Source organism: Betta splendens, chromosome 6 (assembly GCF_900634795.4).
Source record: "Betta splendens chromosome 6, fBetSpl5.4, whole genome shotgun sequence".
Lineage (NCBI taxonomy): Eukaryota > Metazoa > Chordata > Actinopteri > Anabantiformes > Osphronemidae > Betta > Betta splendens.
The window spans coordinates 4,845,354-4,860,954 of record NC_040886.2 but is presented as its reverse complement, the minus strand read 5'-3'; the positions used below and the strand labels follow the sequence as shown (position 1 = coordinate 4,860,954).

General features: G+C 41.5%; 2 protein-coding genes across 7 annotated transcripts; one reads left to right on the top strand and one right to left on the bottom strand.

The window, feature by feature from the left end:
• Positions 1 to 2,207: 2,207 nt before the first annotated feature.
• Positions 2,208 to 6,641, bottom strand: LOC129604255 (protein NLRC3-like). The gene is made up of 6 exons (XM_055509824.1): positions 6,602 to 6,641; positions 5,961 to 6,028; positions 4,054 to 4,955; positions 3,507 to 3,974; positions 3,016 to 3,163; positions 2,208 to 2,346 (listed from the first exon to the last, which is right to left on the bottom strand). Exons 1-5 carry the CDS (start codon positions 6,639 to 6,641, stop codon positions 3,133 to 3,135), a joined length of 1,509 nt encoding a protein of 502 aa, XP_055365799.1. The 3' UTR covers positions 2,208 to 2,346; positions 3,016 to 3,132.
• A 71-nt stretch (positions 6,642 to 6,712) lies between these two features.
• LOC114857791 (uncharacterized) lies at positions 6,713 to 13,927 on the top strand. Of its 6 annotated transcripts, XM_041071303.2 has the most exons (15): positions 6,713 to 6,959; positions 7,828 to 8,287; positions 8,412 to 8,517; positions 8,675 to 8,892; positions 9,129 to 9,260; positions 9,396 to 9,563; positions 11,063 to 11,143; positions 11,283 to 11,463; positions 11,548 to 11,637; positions 11,792 to 11,878; positions 12,213 to 12,273; positions 12,453 to 12,491; positions 12,568 to 12,755; positions 13,020 to 13,204; positions 13,318 to 13,927. In XM_041071303.2, the coding sequence occupies exons 5-15, from the start codon at positions 9,135 to 9,137 to the stop codon at positions 13,744 to 13,746; spliced, it is 1,635 nt and encodes a 544-aa protein (XP_040927237.1). In that variant the 5' UTR covers positions 6,713 to 6,959; positions 7,828 to 8,287; positions 8,412 to 8,517; positions 8,675 to 8,892; positions 9,129 to 9,134; the 3' UTR covers positions 13,747 to 13,927. The 6 variants fall into 6 exon arrangements, with proteins under 6 accessions (XP_040927237.1, XP_040927239.1, XP_040927240.1 ...); XM_041071305.2 differs by lacking the exon at positions 8,412 to 8,517; XM_041071306.2 differs by lacking the exon at positions 11,792 to 11,878.
• Positions 13,928 to 15,601: the final 1,674 nt, after the last annotated feature.

The window sequence follows — 15,601 nt, the reverse complement described above, 5'->3', positions numbered from 1 at the left end:
AGTGACGACCACTGTCTCACTGGAGCTTTACTGGGAACACTGGATCTCTGCTGTGACGCTAACTGGGTTTAGTCCAATACAGACTGACTCCAACCTCCACTGACCTCAGAGTCAACAGTCGACAGTCTGGACTCTGCTGCAGGTCAAGAAGAGGCTTCACTGATGAATACTGCAGGTTGTTTCCTCTCAGGTCCAGTTCTGTCAGATGTGACGGGTTGGACTTTAGAGCTGAGACCAAAGAATCACAGCTGATCTCTGTCAAACTGCATCTCTTTAATCTGAATAAAAAAATCAAAGATGTGGATCAAAGCATTAATAATGAGTCAGATTTGTGCTGATCACTGTTGTTTAGTCTAAAATGAGCAGAGTGACTTTGTGCTTGTGTTGTTGTGTTGTCATAGTCTCAGCTTCTAGAAAATCATCCACATGTCAACACTGATTCACAACCAGGATGGACCTGCCTGGTTCCACTGGGAACAAACACACACTCACTGACTGGCTCCTGTTTGGTGCCACCTTGTGTTTCTGTGCAGTGGTTGGGTTCTGATGAACTGGACTTTGTGTTGATGTGAACTGACATGGGTCAGTTCAAGCAGGAGCCTTTCTGTGTGGGCTTCACACGTTCTCCCTGTGTGTGTGTGTGAGGGGGGGGGGGGCCCAAACAAGTTGTTGTTGAGATGATGGATGTATAGATGCAGAGGAACCAATGTGCCAACCATGACTGGACCTTTGGACTGGGACCCGTTCTGGTTGTTTCATCAGTCTGTTAAAAAAGAACTTTAGGATTTTTACAACATACAGTCGTATAAGTTCAAAGTGAACATGCCCAGCTTAAAATGTGAATGAGAGCAGTTAAACCAGTACAATGTTTTCATGTTGCCAACACGTTACTAGAGCCAACATCCTTCAAACAGAGGCTCCTGTATTTTAGTATTTATTTAAATTTTTTGGCACCACACGTCAGCTTTACTCTAAACAATGTATCAATCACATCGATCACATAGTGACATCTGATTGGACCAAATACGCTCAGCGGCTCATTGACTGAGTGTTTATATAAACAGGTCAGTAAAACTACTGTAAATAAGTGAAACAAACTAAAACAAGTAGATCAACGTATTCTGACTGGTGATGATTTGTGCTTCTTTCATTAATAATCATGAGTAAATAATGAAATAACTGCAGTTCATAGATGTTATTCAAGGGGTGTTAGGTAAGGTTTTCATGTGTTTTCAATTAACTTTCAGCCACGGTGAAAACACATTATCATATGAATCATATCAGTCACGACTCTCCAGAAAACGACAGAGATGCTTCATTCCTGAATCCTGCAGCTTGTTATAACTCAGGTCCAGTTGTGTCAGATGTGACTCAATCTGAGTAAAGACGAAACAGTGGAAAACTGTTCAGCTGAAGCCATTCAGTGTGTCATCGTGTGTTTGGAGCTGAAGACGCTTCAGAAAGTAGAAGTTTAGAACCTAGAAGGTCCAAACATCAGAACCAACAGAATGCAATGTTAAAGCAGTGACAAAGACTCATTAATATTACTGACAACATGCTGCTGCTTCAGCTCAGACATTGTGACTCCAGCTCTTAAACTCTGCAGCTCCACCACTGGCTCCATCTGGACTCACTCATGTTGTACTGATACATTTATCTGAGCTTCTACTCATGAGTCGGACTCATGAGATCCTCATGAGTCCGACTCAGGTTCTGGACACGTGACACATTTATAGAAACACACAGAAAATGTTCTATTGACGGAACGACATCATCACAAAAACATTTTATACTGAAGAAACATTTAATGAAGACTAAAGGAAAGAGCCAAACAAGCAGATTAAGAACTTCTGATTACTGTATCTTGGGTTTGAATCTTTGGGTCAAAACCAACATGATGAAGCCTTAAAAAAGTGTTGGTGCATCAACTACTCATCATAGATTTGACATTTTCTGACTTATTAAACTTGGTTTAGTTTTTTTCCCAGTGATGAAATAAAATAATGAAAGGACTGAATCAAACTAAATGGGATGGACGAAACCACAGAAGAAGAAAACAGACTTTACCATGAAAACCCTCAGTGTTGATCAGTAGAACATCAGCCTTGTGTGTCAGCACAACATTCATATAACATTACAGTAAGCCCACTGAACTAAAACATGGAGTCTGACCTCAGAGTCTCCAGTCGACAGTGACGACTCTCCAGAAAACCACACAGATGCTTCACTCCTGAATCCTGCAGCTTGTTCTCACTCAGGTCCAGATGTTTCAGATGTGACGGGTTGGACTTCAGAGCTGAGACCAGAGAATCACAGCTGATCTCTGACAAACTGCAGCAAATCAATCTAAATAAAGAATCAAAGACGTGGATCAAAGCATTAATAATGAGTCAGATTTTTCCTGATCACTGATGTTTAGTTTAAAATGAGCAGAGTGTTAGATCAAAGACTTCATCTGGTTCCTTTCATTCATCGTCTTCTCTCTAAAATGGAAAATGTTCAGACTAATGTTTGGATCAAACTCCAAACCTGAATATTATTGATGAAGTGAATCATCTTTAGAACTGATCCCAGTCAGATGGATGTTCTCTCCTCTGGTCCTACATGGAACCTAGAACCTTCTGTAGCAACATGTCTGCAGCCTCATATTCATGCTCCTGTTTCCTGCTTGTTTCTCTACAAAGTGACATCATTGTCTGACAGGAAGCATCACACACAGGTTGAAGTGTTGTCTGTAGATGGAGACGAATCAGACGCCACTAAAGATCCTTCAAACATGTGGAGACATTATTTACTCTGAGTCTCTGCTGCTGTCATATTTAAAGTGTGACTTTGGTAGAAACAATGTTACAAACATCTGTCCATGAGTTTTATAGACTTTAAAGTCACAACTAACTGTCAATCATTCCTGCAGTTTTCTGACACAAGTCTCTTTTGATTCTAGATTCAAGTGGAGACGTTTAAATTGACGAGGTGAAAACTGCTGCTGAGACATGAACCAAAAAAAACACTGACCTCAGAGTCTCCAGTCGACAGTGAGGACTCTCCAGTCCAGCACACTGAGAACCTTCACTGAGTCCTGCAGGTCGTTCAAACTCAGGTACAGTTGTGTCAGATGTGACGGGTTGGACTTCAGAGCTGAGGCCACAACTTCACAGTAAGTCTATGACAGAAAACATAAAGTCTATAAATGTGAACTGACTTCATAAATGTTGATGCTGAAGCAGTTGTAGCTCAGTTGGTCTCATCCATCACAAAGTGTGTGGTGTGAACCTTGTGTCAACGTGATCAATGTGATGAAGAGCAGATAGTTTGGACAGAAGCGTCGGTCACATCACTGGAATGTCAACGTGTCCAGATGTGGTGACAAGAAGCTGTAATGTGTGTTTAATGTGATGAGGCTGTAGCTGCTCTCATATCAACTGGACGTGTTGCTCTGTGTGACAACGTAGGTGAGAGCTCCACTTGTCTCCAGCTGTTTAGCTTTACATTAACGTTGGACTTACTGAGCCTTTCTGCAGTTCCTCACAGCTGGGATCAGTCTCCGTCGTCCCTCCAGTGATGTGCTGTACTGGTTAAGGTCCAACTCATCCAGAACCTGCTCTGACATCTGCAGCATGTAGGCCAGAGCTGAGCAGTGGATCAGGGAGAGTTCCTTCTCTGATCTGTTCTCCAACTTCAGGAACTCTTGGATCTGCTGATGGACTGAGTGGTCGTTCATCTCCATCAGACAGTGGAAGATGTTGATGCTTCTGTCTGGAGAGATTTTATAACTGTTCATCTCCTTCAGGTTGTTGATGATTGTCTGGATGGTTTCTGGACTGGTCTCTGTGTGACCCAACAAACCTCCTAAGATTCTCTGGTTGGACTCCAGACAGAGGCCATGAAGGAAGCGAACAAACAGGTCCAGGTGGCCACTTGGACTCTGGAGGGATTTAGACATGGTTCTATACATGAACTCATCCAGAGATGAGGGAGTTTTAGGATGAAGCTCATCACTGTGTTGATTTTTTTTTATTTACAAACAACTGTTTGATCTTTGTAAAGAGTGATTCTCTGTGTTTGGATTCTTTTAGGAAGTTCTCCATCCCCTCCTTCTCGTTGGTGTAACAGTGCATCATGTGAACAGCAGCCAGAAACTCCTGAACGCTCAGATGAACAAAGCAGTAGACTGTTTTGTGGAAGATCACACTCTCTCTCCTGAAGATCTCTGTACAGACTCCTGAGTGAACCAAGGCCTCTGTGACGTCTAGACCACACTGCTCCAGGTCTTCTTGGTAGAACATGATGGTTCCTTCCTCCAGATGTTTGAGCACCAGCCTCCCCAGCTTCAGGAGAACTTCCCTGTCAGCCTCTGTCAGCTCCTGTGGACTGGTCTCATGTCCCTCATGGTACTTGTTCCTCTTCCTCTGGGTCAGGACCAGCAGGAAGTGTGAGTACAGGTCTGTCAGGGTCTTGGGCAGCTCTCCTCTCTGCTCTGTAGTCAACATGTGCTCCAGAACCGTAGCAGTGATCCAGCAGAACACTGGGATCTGACACATGATGTGGAGGCTTCTGGACGTCTTGACGTGTGAGATGATTCTGCTGGACAGCTGCTCGTGGCTGGATCTCCTCCTGAAGTACTCGTCCTTCTGGGCATCGGTGAAGCCTTGTACTTCTGTGACCCTGTCCACACACGTAGGAGGGATCTGATGGGCCGCTGCGGGTCGGGAAGTGATCCAGACCAGAGCCGAGGGAAGCAGGTTCCCCTGGATGAGGTTGGTCAGCAGCACGTTGATCGATGACGTGTGTGTGACGTCAGACACAACCTTCCTGCGGCTGAAGTCCAGTGAGAGTCTGCTTTCATCCAGGCCGTCAAAGATGAACAGAAGCTTCAGGACAGCGAGCTGCTCTGCTGGGACCTTCTGGAGCTTTGGATGGAAAACATGGAGCAGCGTGAGAAGACTGCCGCTGATCTCTGATCAGGTTCAGCTCCCTGAACGACAGCAGAACCACAACACTGAGGGTTTTCCCGGCCCTCGGCCCAGTCCAGAGTGAACTTCTGCACCGAGAAGGTTTTCCAACACCAGCGACGCCGTTGGTCAGAACCAGTCTGATGGGTCTGTGTGGGTCAGAGGAGGTTTTAAAGATGTGGTGGACCTTGATGGGAGCCTCATGGAGGGTGTTCTTCTTGGAAGCTGTCTCCAACTGCCTCACCTCATGTTGGGTGTTCACCTCTTCACTCTGTCCCTCTGTGATGTAGAGCTCAGTGTAGATGCTGGTGAGGAGGACTCCACTTCCTGTTTCACCTCCTTCAGTCTCACATTCACATCCGCTCCTTAGACTGAGCTTATGTTCATCTAAAGCCTCCTGCAGAGCAACATCTGCTAAAAAGAAAAAGAAACAACAGAGACTGAACTAAAAGACCCACTTGTTCTATTTGTGACCCACACATGATTCAGTTATTTAGAAAATGTCAGAATTATGAAATATGAAGTCATTCTGGTTGAAACCAGGACATCATCAGACACATGTTCAGTCTCACTTTGGACGGTGCTGCTCTGACGGCCCGTTCTGGTTCTGGATTGTTTCACACACTGAGGACAGGAAGAATCTCCTGATGGTCCAGACTGGTCTCAGTATGAGGTGAAGCACTGTCTGCAGAACCAGTGTCCACAGCTGCTAGAGACTGCATCCTTCAGAACCTCCTGGCACACAGCACAGCAGGACGGCTGCTCCTCCACAGGAACATGACTCCTCTTCTTCTCTCTGTGAAAACATTAGTACAGAAACAAACTGATGAGTCCAACACTGTAGAAGCTCAAATGGTCCAAAGACAAGGAATCGTGACCCACTGCTCCGTCTGAACTCAGCATCAGTCTGGTTCCTCTGGCTTCAACTCTACTGCTGCACAAACACTAATCAGCTGCTTTTCCTGTCTCACATTTACTGATCTGCTGGGATTCGTACACACTCAGCACTTCCTGCAGCTCTTTCACAATAAAATCCTCCACTACAGACAGCAGCTTCTGTCCTCTGCTGTTCTGAACTGAGGTTAGAACAGAGACCAAGAGACGTTACGATTCTGTGAAGTGTAAATTCTAACATGGAGGTTCAGAGGTTTCACTACAGAACCAACATCATTAGTTGGAGGATAAAAAAAGTAGACTAAGCTCCATCTCAGTCTGAAACAGTCTCCACATCATCAATAGAAATCTATGAACAGAACATTTTGTCTTCATCCTCCATCAGGTCAGTTCAGTAGAAACTGTTTCTTACTTTGTGTCTGAGGCTCCAGGTTCATTACTGAAGTTTAGAGGCTCAATTATGGACCAGTCACTCTTCATAGACAGAAAGCTGGGTCCTGGAGGTTCTGATCTTTGTCTGTGGTTCTGAGCTCTGTAAACACAAACATGTTTTCATTCATATCACATCAGTCACTGTATGAACAGAACATTTTGTCTACATTCTTTATCAGGTCAGTTCAGTAGTGTCATACTCTTTTTTTAGCTTTTCTGCCTACTGCCGCTCCAGGTCTAGCCTGAGCTTTACTTCCGGTCACATGACTCATGCAGCTGTAGTCAATTAACAATCTGTCTTGTGTTTAGTCTCCAGTACTCACCTCTGCCAGATTGTTGCATGTTATGACCACTTTCCAACATTCTCCTAGTTCTGATCTGTTACCGAATCTGTGACCAAACCTTACCTGTACTCAGTTTCTGCCTGAACCCTGTCTGTAGCACCCGCTTCGGACGTTATCACGGCATTCAATGGCCATTATCAGTGGTTGTCAGCTTATACTTATGGGCCAATAGGTGCCTACTCCACCTACTGACAGCGGTGAGTAGGTGCAGCAGGTCGTCGTCATCTATTCCTAAAGTAGATCACGGCTTGGAGGACCAAACCAACTGAATCCAGATCCACTAGAGGCGCTGTTGAACCCTTTTTCTTCACACGGGAGAATCGACGCGCTGATCAAGGTAACAAGTTCATGTAGTCAGATGATATTTCCTATAACTTTTAGGTAAAACATCCAATTGTGGGAGGCAAATTTTTAAATTGGCATTATCAAACTGGCAAATTATCACATTAACGCTTTTCATCGTGGAAATGTTCCCCTGTTTTGGATTTTGATTATATTAGCCAGCGTAACTTAGCCACTAGCTAGCTGTATTCTGTTCTCCCATTTCAGATGATAATTTTATTACTCCAATATTTTTTGGGGTTATGTGGACAATATAAAGTTGTTTTGTACCGTGAACACTAACTTTTCCTACTTCGTTTCTGAGAAATCCGTCGAGTTTGGTCGGTAATTTAGTCGTAGTGCGTAGTGTAAAGTACTACAATACCCATGATCCTTAGATGCTGTTATCGAGATACGGCCTATACGCCAGTCATGGATGTGTTCGTAACGAGTAAGATCCGTAACGAACAGAAAACGCTTTGTTATTAAAGGTATGCGTATACATTCCTAAACCTAAAGTTTTCTAATGCACCCATGAGGGATTCACTAATTAAAACAGAAAACGTTACGTGTAGTTAGTGAAATACGTTTAATTACGGCGTAATGCTTATTCCCCGCCGTAAGCGGGTCACATGACCGAATTTTAAGATCAATGATTGGGTCTTGTTCTTCAACGTCACATAGAGAGTCGCAGTTAAATTATGGTCGTGTCTACGTCTCAACGTTTTATTAAAATAATAATTAAACAGACAGATAAGGGATTACTTATATTATTTTGCTTTTATATTTACTGTTGGATTAGTTATTTTGCTTTCCCTATACTTCTTTTCCAAGTATGAATTTACCATTTTTAGGTTTGACTCTTGATATCTCCTTGTTTCCAGGCTTTACTGTCATATTGGAGATACTGGAGATATGGTGAAACACAGGACAAGTGTGCGATCTACGAAACATAGAGTATGTGTTCGTCGGAGGATCATTGGTGGTGCTACCAAAGTTTCTGTTTTGAGAAACGTTTCACATCCACCTGTAACTGTGGATGTTACACCTGTCACCACCACATCATCTCTGGATGAACATTCAGAGGCAGAACCAAACAGCAGTTTTATGTCCGAGACTGCTTACACAAAAGCAAAGAAGAAGGAGCTCAGGGCCTGGGACTCATTGAAGGAGGATATGCTGCGGGTATCTTATGAGTCATCAGCACCATCTACAAATATCTGTGCTCTCTGCAAAGAGCATGCAGAGTATAGGTGCCTTGAGTGCAGCAGTACTAATATGTTTTGTGAGACCTGTATCACAAAAACCCACCGCAATTCCTTGCACCTACCAGAGAAATGGAATGTAAGGACCATTTTGATTAATTTATTTATATATTTAAGTAACAAATAATGCTAAAGGTATTTTTAAATGATGCTGTCAATTTGGATTTATTTTTTCCTATTTATGTTTTGTTTTTCTGATGTAGAAAACATTGTATGTGACATCTCCACTTGAATTAGCACTACGCTTACCAGGAGAACATTGTTCTCATGCTGTGTACGCAAGAGATATGAAAATATTTGTGAACACAGGTTTGTTTTTAAAGATGTTTGATATTTAGTTGTAATATTTAAAATGTTTTGCAATGTATTGCTTTTATTGTAATTTATTGTCACACATTACATGCTTTATTTAAACCGAAACTAAAACTTATAACTAATAACCTTTTTGGTTCTCTTTCTGCCTTAGGCCAGTTGTGCAGCTTCAGCGTGACTCTTTGTACATGTGAACCAGAAACTTGCACCCTGCTCAGATATGGAATCTGGCCTGCGACACCAGAGAGGCCTCAAACAGCGTTCTCTATAGCTCTTTTGGAGCTTTTTCATTATCTGTCCATGGAATGCCAGGTGTCTGTTGAGGGATTCTGCAATATGTTGCGGTGAAAAAACAATCTGTCTCTTTCAGAGGTAATATAAAGTAAGATTTAGTTATTTAAACTAAATCTTTTTTACAAATCATGCTACTTTTCCTGTGATATAAATCCTGTATTAATAAGCACATGTATAATGTATAAATTGGTTGAATCAATAATAGTTGAAATACTTACAGTAGGTCTAGTGTTTATCTTCATTCTGTTTTCAAATGTAACAGGTTTAGTTGCAGTTAATCTGATTATACATATTCTTTACTGCTTTTACCACAGGTTAACATGCTCTACAGAGCTCTGGTGGGAGAATCTATATCCCAGTTTCGCCGCCACCACTTTAGATGCAGAAGTTTATCTGGTCTTTGTCCCTCATTTGATGATGGAACAACATGCCCAGTATGTCCTAAGGTTAGATCTACATTCCGATGTTCAAGCAATAGCTGAGGACTGGGCCTTTACTTAAAGTACTGTAAAAATATTTTTGTATAAAATATATTTTATTTTTTATAATTATACACTTATATCTTAACATTTCGGTTTTAGAGTAAAGGCAATCTGATTGTAACAATGGATGCCAACTTTGGCCTTGTTCGAAAAAGAAGTTCAGGAAGTAGTTTGGTGGAGCCGTTGCATGGTAACAGAATGTTTGTGAGGGAAGAAGATGTGCAAGAATACCTGTCATCCCATCCTGATGGTTCCAAGCCAAATGAAGTGAGTAAAACTGAAATCAAAAACTGTTGGTGAGACCTCTTTCACTGTTCTAGTTGAGAGGTGTCATTAGCCCTCTTAATTGTAGTGTAATTGTAGTATGTTAGTAAAACATATTTTGATTGATGTGTATTCAGAAATGAAGTAGTTGGTCATGAATCATTGGTCATTGGTCTTTGTTTTGATGTAATGTTTCAGTTTTTCTACCTTCTCTATATTTTCTAATCAGGACTGTAGTAATTTCAAGGCAGGGAACCTGTGACATTCAGCCTCCGCGCCACTAGAGGCGCTCCTGGGACTTTTGGTGGGTCTGTGTTTGAGTTTAATTTCCTGTGTAATTAGTTGACCCACCTGTTTGGTTTGTATTTAAGGGATGTTTTTTGTTTGACACATTGCTGGTGTGTACACGGTTGTAGCTGGATGCTACACCAAGTTATGTCCAAAGAGAGGAGAGTAAGAAGTGGAGTTCCTGCGTTTTGATTTGATGTCCTGTGAGGTTTGTGAGTGTCTTATGTTTCATGTTTAGGACTTTTGCCCATAGTGTACGGAGCGTTTTAGGTTAGATAGGTTGTTAATCGTTTTCCTGCATTGCAGTGATTTTTAGTTCTTCCTTTTGTGTTGAACTGAGTCCTGCGGTGCAGTGAGTTTTTTGTTGTATTTAAATAAACCACCTTATGTTAACTGTTAAGTCACTGTGTTTGGGTCGTGCATTTGGGGTCTCCCCTCTCCTGTGTTCCCTGCGACCTGGTCTGCCGGTTGCGGCCAGGTGTCTGTGTGAGGGATTACACAGAGAGCGGTGTGCTGGAAGCACGTCGGCCGTGGTGCCTGAAGCCTCCGCTCAGTGTGAGCGTGTTCTCCTCCCGGCTCCGTGAGAGCCGTAGTTCTCCCCGCTTGGAGCGGGTGCTGTCACAGTCTCTCTCCACCGCATTCCCTCTCCTGCCCCAGGGTTCCGTCAAAGCCCTGCCGGTTCGGAACAGACGGGAGGAGTTTAGTAGGTTCCCTGTCAAACCCCGCCGGTTCGGAACCGACGGGGCGAGTTCGTAACAGAACCTGCTTCGTTCTCAAAAAAACCAACAAAAACTAGATGTAACAGGGGTGTTTGGAGTCTCTTGCCGCCATGAGATTCCGTTGGTGTTTTTGAACATGACCCAGGGAGAACGGTGAGTTTAAGACACAGCACTGGTGTCAGTATGATTGTTCCCAATCACCAAACTGTATGTTTCCCAAATATGTTTTATTCTGTCAGTTTTTAAATTTCATAATACTAAAACCTGTTTATACAATCAATAAACCTCTTTTTCAAAAGGCTAGCATATCCAATGTATATAATCAAAGAACTCCTAACAAGGAATCAGGGCAAGAACCTCAATCTGTATGTCATATATGACATTGCATGTGTACTTTCATCACACATGCATGAGAGTATGTTATCACTAAAAATTTTCAAGTAAATGTTACTTTCTGTGTATTCACTTCAAATATGCTGTTTTATGTGCCATCAGAAAAAAGCAGAAGCAATGCAACAAGGCGTATCTCTGGCTGTTCCAGCATTTCATGTTTTTGGTCATAAATTACAGTGTCAGGTAATGATTAACGCAGGTTATGGGCACAAATTACTTTTGTCTAATTTATTTTTGTTATTAGTCTTTTGATACTTAAACATAAAGGGTTATACATAAAACAATTATGTTTGAGTTCAGTGTGCTGTAAGTGTCTTCATAGGTTCTGTACAGTACGAGAAGATTAAAAGGCTTTGGGCTAACAGATGGAGAAGGTATGGAGAGGTTATGGTCCTTCCTTAGAAGATTTGCTCGTGTCACAAAAGAGATGAGTCCATCCCACCGGCTTGACCTCTTGACTGAAGCACTTCTTTATTATGGGAGGAGAAAATCAGCGGATATAGGTTTGGCCAGTTCTTGTATTTAAATAGAAATGTTTGATATGCTTAAAAAATTAAAATTGTGAAGCTATTGACATTTGTTTGTAGAAGTGCAGCTCCATCACAGATGGGAAAAAGCAGAGAAGGTCACTAATCTAGCTAAAGAGGAGTTAGCTGCTGTCTTAAAAGAGGCACCAGGTAAACCTTTAATATTGTACTTTTATTCAGTTAAGTGTTACACGAATTGACTATTCTGTTAGTCAAGATTCTCAGTCGTCAAAGTTTTCTTAACAAGAAGGCAAGAAGGACATCCATGACTGACCTTCAAAATGACTAATACATTCTTTTTTAGCGAGTGTTTCAGAGCACAATGTACAGAGATGGATGGAAACGGAGAACGAAGTTGCTAGATTGACAGTTTTGAAAACCAAAATAGCAGGTATCGCGCGTGTGTGTGTGTGTGTGTGTGTGTGTGTGTGTGTGTGTGTGTGTGTGTGTGTGTGTGTGTGTGTGTGTGTGTGTGTGTGTGTGTGTGTGTGTGTGTGTGTGTGTGTGTGTGTGTGTGTGTGTGTGTGTGTGTGTGTGTGTGTGTGTGTGTGTGTGTGTGTGTGTGTGTGTGTGTGTGTGTGTGTGTGTGTGTGTGTGTGTGTGTGTGTGTGTGTGTGTGTGTGTGTGTGTGTGTGTGTGTGTGTGTGTGTGTGTGTGTGTGTGTGTGTGTGTGTGAGAGATCTTGTTCATTATTTAACCATAATATCTTGACCTTTGTTTTCTAGACAGTGTTCCCAAATGGAAGAGGGTGTATGTGACAACGCTGATTGAGCTCCAGCAGCTCAAGTAAGACAGTAACTGTTGTACTTTGAATATTGCATCAATCTAAATGAATGCAAGATTACTTCACTGTATTTCATGTTAAAAAAATGTGACCCCAACAATAAATATGTAAGCATCTTTCAAGTGCGTTGCGCTATGTGATAGTGATGCTGCCAGTTTAAACACAACTATTTTACATTTAGATCATGTGATCATGATTCAGCTGTTGCAGATGAGAAAAAGTAAGTAAGCTTTTTTAATACCCAGCACTTAATTTGCACTGTATTTGGTAAGAGCAGCATTGTCATCTATGTTTAGGATTGAATCTTGTCTTCAAAAAATTGAAAGACAGTACTATATAACAAGAAGATGGAATCAGTCAGATTCGATATTCCAGTCAACACTGTTAGAGCTCGACCAGGACATTCGAGGTAAACTGGTCATGCAGGCACGAACTGAGGCAAGGGAAAGACTTACACTTCTTCAATTGAAGCGGAAATATCCAGGTACCTATGTGTCCAGTAATATGTTTTGTACTGTACATTATGAAATGGGAAAATGTTCATTCTGAGTGACTGTGATTCATTTAAATACCTGATCAGCATTTATACAACAGAATTTATACAGGGCTCTACGTGTGGTTTTCAAGTGGGAATAATCTGTCTTTAAATATGTGTTTACTAAATTTGTGTTTTTCTATAAATTAGGGCAATCATCTTTATAATTGTTTGCTGCTAAATGTCATTGATCATTTTTGTTCTGTCTTACAGATGGACAGGGAATTGCTGTCAGATTGTCTAAACAAATTAAGGCCTGTAACAAGAGACTGAGGAAAACCATAACAGATTACAACAGTCTGCAATGGCCACCACAGACAACCATTTTCCCACCACAGATGGATTTTCAAGAAGCATGTGATCCCTCCTGGCCTGTTTACTGTAGCATTGATGAAAATGTGGGTTGACCTCAGGAAGTTGACTTTTATCAATCTATAGTTATTTGTTGATTTATTGATGCTACTTTACTGTACTACATTAGATTAAATTTTTGTCATTTTTGTGCTTTCAGACAGAGGAAGGAGACTTTTCACGATCCCTCAAAAGACGTGCCATTGATGCATTGCACCTGAAGACCAGGGCTGCTGAGGAGAAGATCATGCTTCAGGATGAAATGAAGACTTTAATACATCATGTTCAGCAACAACATGCTTCTTTACACTCAGCTATTACTAATACCAAGCAACCTGGCTCCAGAGCTGTTCTTGTTGGCACCATTATAAACTTGGAACAGAAACTACATAATGCTACCTTGATGTTCCAGCAACACATTCCAAGTATTGCTCCTCTTTCACACGCTTACCTGCCACAGTTGAATGTAGTCCGCCAGAACGTGATATCACCGGATGTGTACATGGCTTTATTCAACGACGATGATGATGATGATGATGATGAAGATGGTAATGATGATGAGGAGGAGGATTGTGATGATAGCATTTAAAGCTAAAATAAAATGCAGATTCATCCAACACAGAATCTAAAATGACAAACTTGTAAATATGCAAGCAGGATTGTGCAAATGTACTTATTTAGGTATTCCTAAAGCCTGTGTTTTGTGAAAGTGTATGAAATAAAAAGAGTTTAAAAGAAGAGAATAAATGTTTTTGTCTTTTTAAATGGTAAATGTGCTACAAGAATAAGGTTATTTAGTTATGATGGTTGGGGTTAAGGGCTAAGGAATGCATATGCACATGATGTGTTCACATACTGTTCATAGCAGTTGAAGCTATTCGTTTACACTGAGGGTGTTCACTACTTCAATCGTGATCTATTCAATTCCGTTTTACTTGTATAGCACCAATTCACAACAAGGTTATCTCACTGCACTTTACAAGGTAAGCTTTACAGGAGGCAAGATATATATATATATATATATATATATATATATATATATATATCCTGGGAATGTACCGGTCAATCACAAAGGTAGTGTGAATAGATTGCATGACATTAAAAATAAATGTTAGGCTGTAATCCATCTCGACTATGAGATTTGTTACTTGATTGACATACTAGTCAAATCTTTTTTGACTAGTCATGCCAAAGCTTTTCAAAAGACTATTGTGTGTGCATTTGGATAGGGCTGAATGCTATCACTTAGAGTTGTTGGTAAGATTTGTTTGGAGATTAAGGACATTATCTGTTTAGGTAAACATGCAGAATACAACCAACTGATGATCACTGCTGCTAGACTTCTGACCAACATGAAAGTAAAGAAAATCTTCCTTAGGTGTGTCAATTTGTAAACTAATCGAAAACATACAAACACAAACATTCTAAATCTAGCTGAATTAAATCTCCCACTTGAAAATATTTACCACATAGTAAATTACAGAGAACAAAACGACACAAGAATGATGAAATAAAAATCAATATTCCAATGAGGTCTAGATTAAGAAGTGAGATAGTCAAATCACAAGATGAACTTCTATTGAAATTCATCAGGACTATTCAAAGTGAGGCTCAGTAGTGTGTGTGGCTCACATATGGGCCACCTCCTGATGAGACAGCAGATGTTCTCCAAAAGGATGTTCTCCCAGACCTGGATCAGGACATTAGTCAACTCCTAGGCAGTCTGTTAATGGAAGACATGACGTTCCAGAGCTGCTCAGTTGGATTCTGGTCTGGGGAATGGTCCATAGCATCAGTGCCTTTGTCATGCAAGAGCTGCTGACACACTTCAGTGAGATGATCCATTTCATGAACCAGAAGGGGCACAATGGATGTGAGGATCCCATCCAGGTACCTAATGGCAGTCAGGCACTTCTGGCTGGCACCTAGAGGTCTCCAAGGAAAGGGCTCCCCAGACTATAACTCACCCACCTTCCAACCAGTCATGATCGAGGATGTGACAGGAGTTATAATGTTCTCCACTGCGTCTCCAGACTCTGTCACACGTGTCACGTGTTCAGTGTGAACCCGCTCTTTCTTATTCATTAAAAAAATGCGCAATTCCAACGGCAAATCTTACAATTGTGGTATTCTCAGGCAAATACCCAAGCCTTCATGGTGTTGGACTGTGATCGCAGGCCCAACCTGTTGTTGTAAAGCCTTCACACCACTCTAATAAAGAAGGACATTACATTAGTGGCCTGCTGGAGGTCATTCTAGGGGCTCTGGCAGTGCTCCTGTTAATTCTTCTTACACAAATGAGCAGAAAAAGTCTTGCAGCTGACTTGTCTTTCTAGGGCCTCCTCCACGTCTCCTGCTGTCCATGTTAGGAGATACAGCAAATCTTCATATCACATTGCTCATTGATGTCATCCTAAATGAGCTGCACTACCTACATGTAAGCA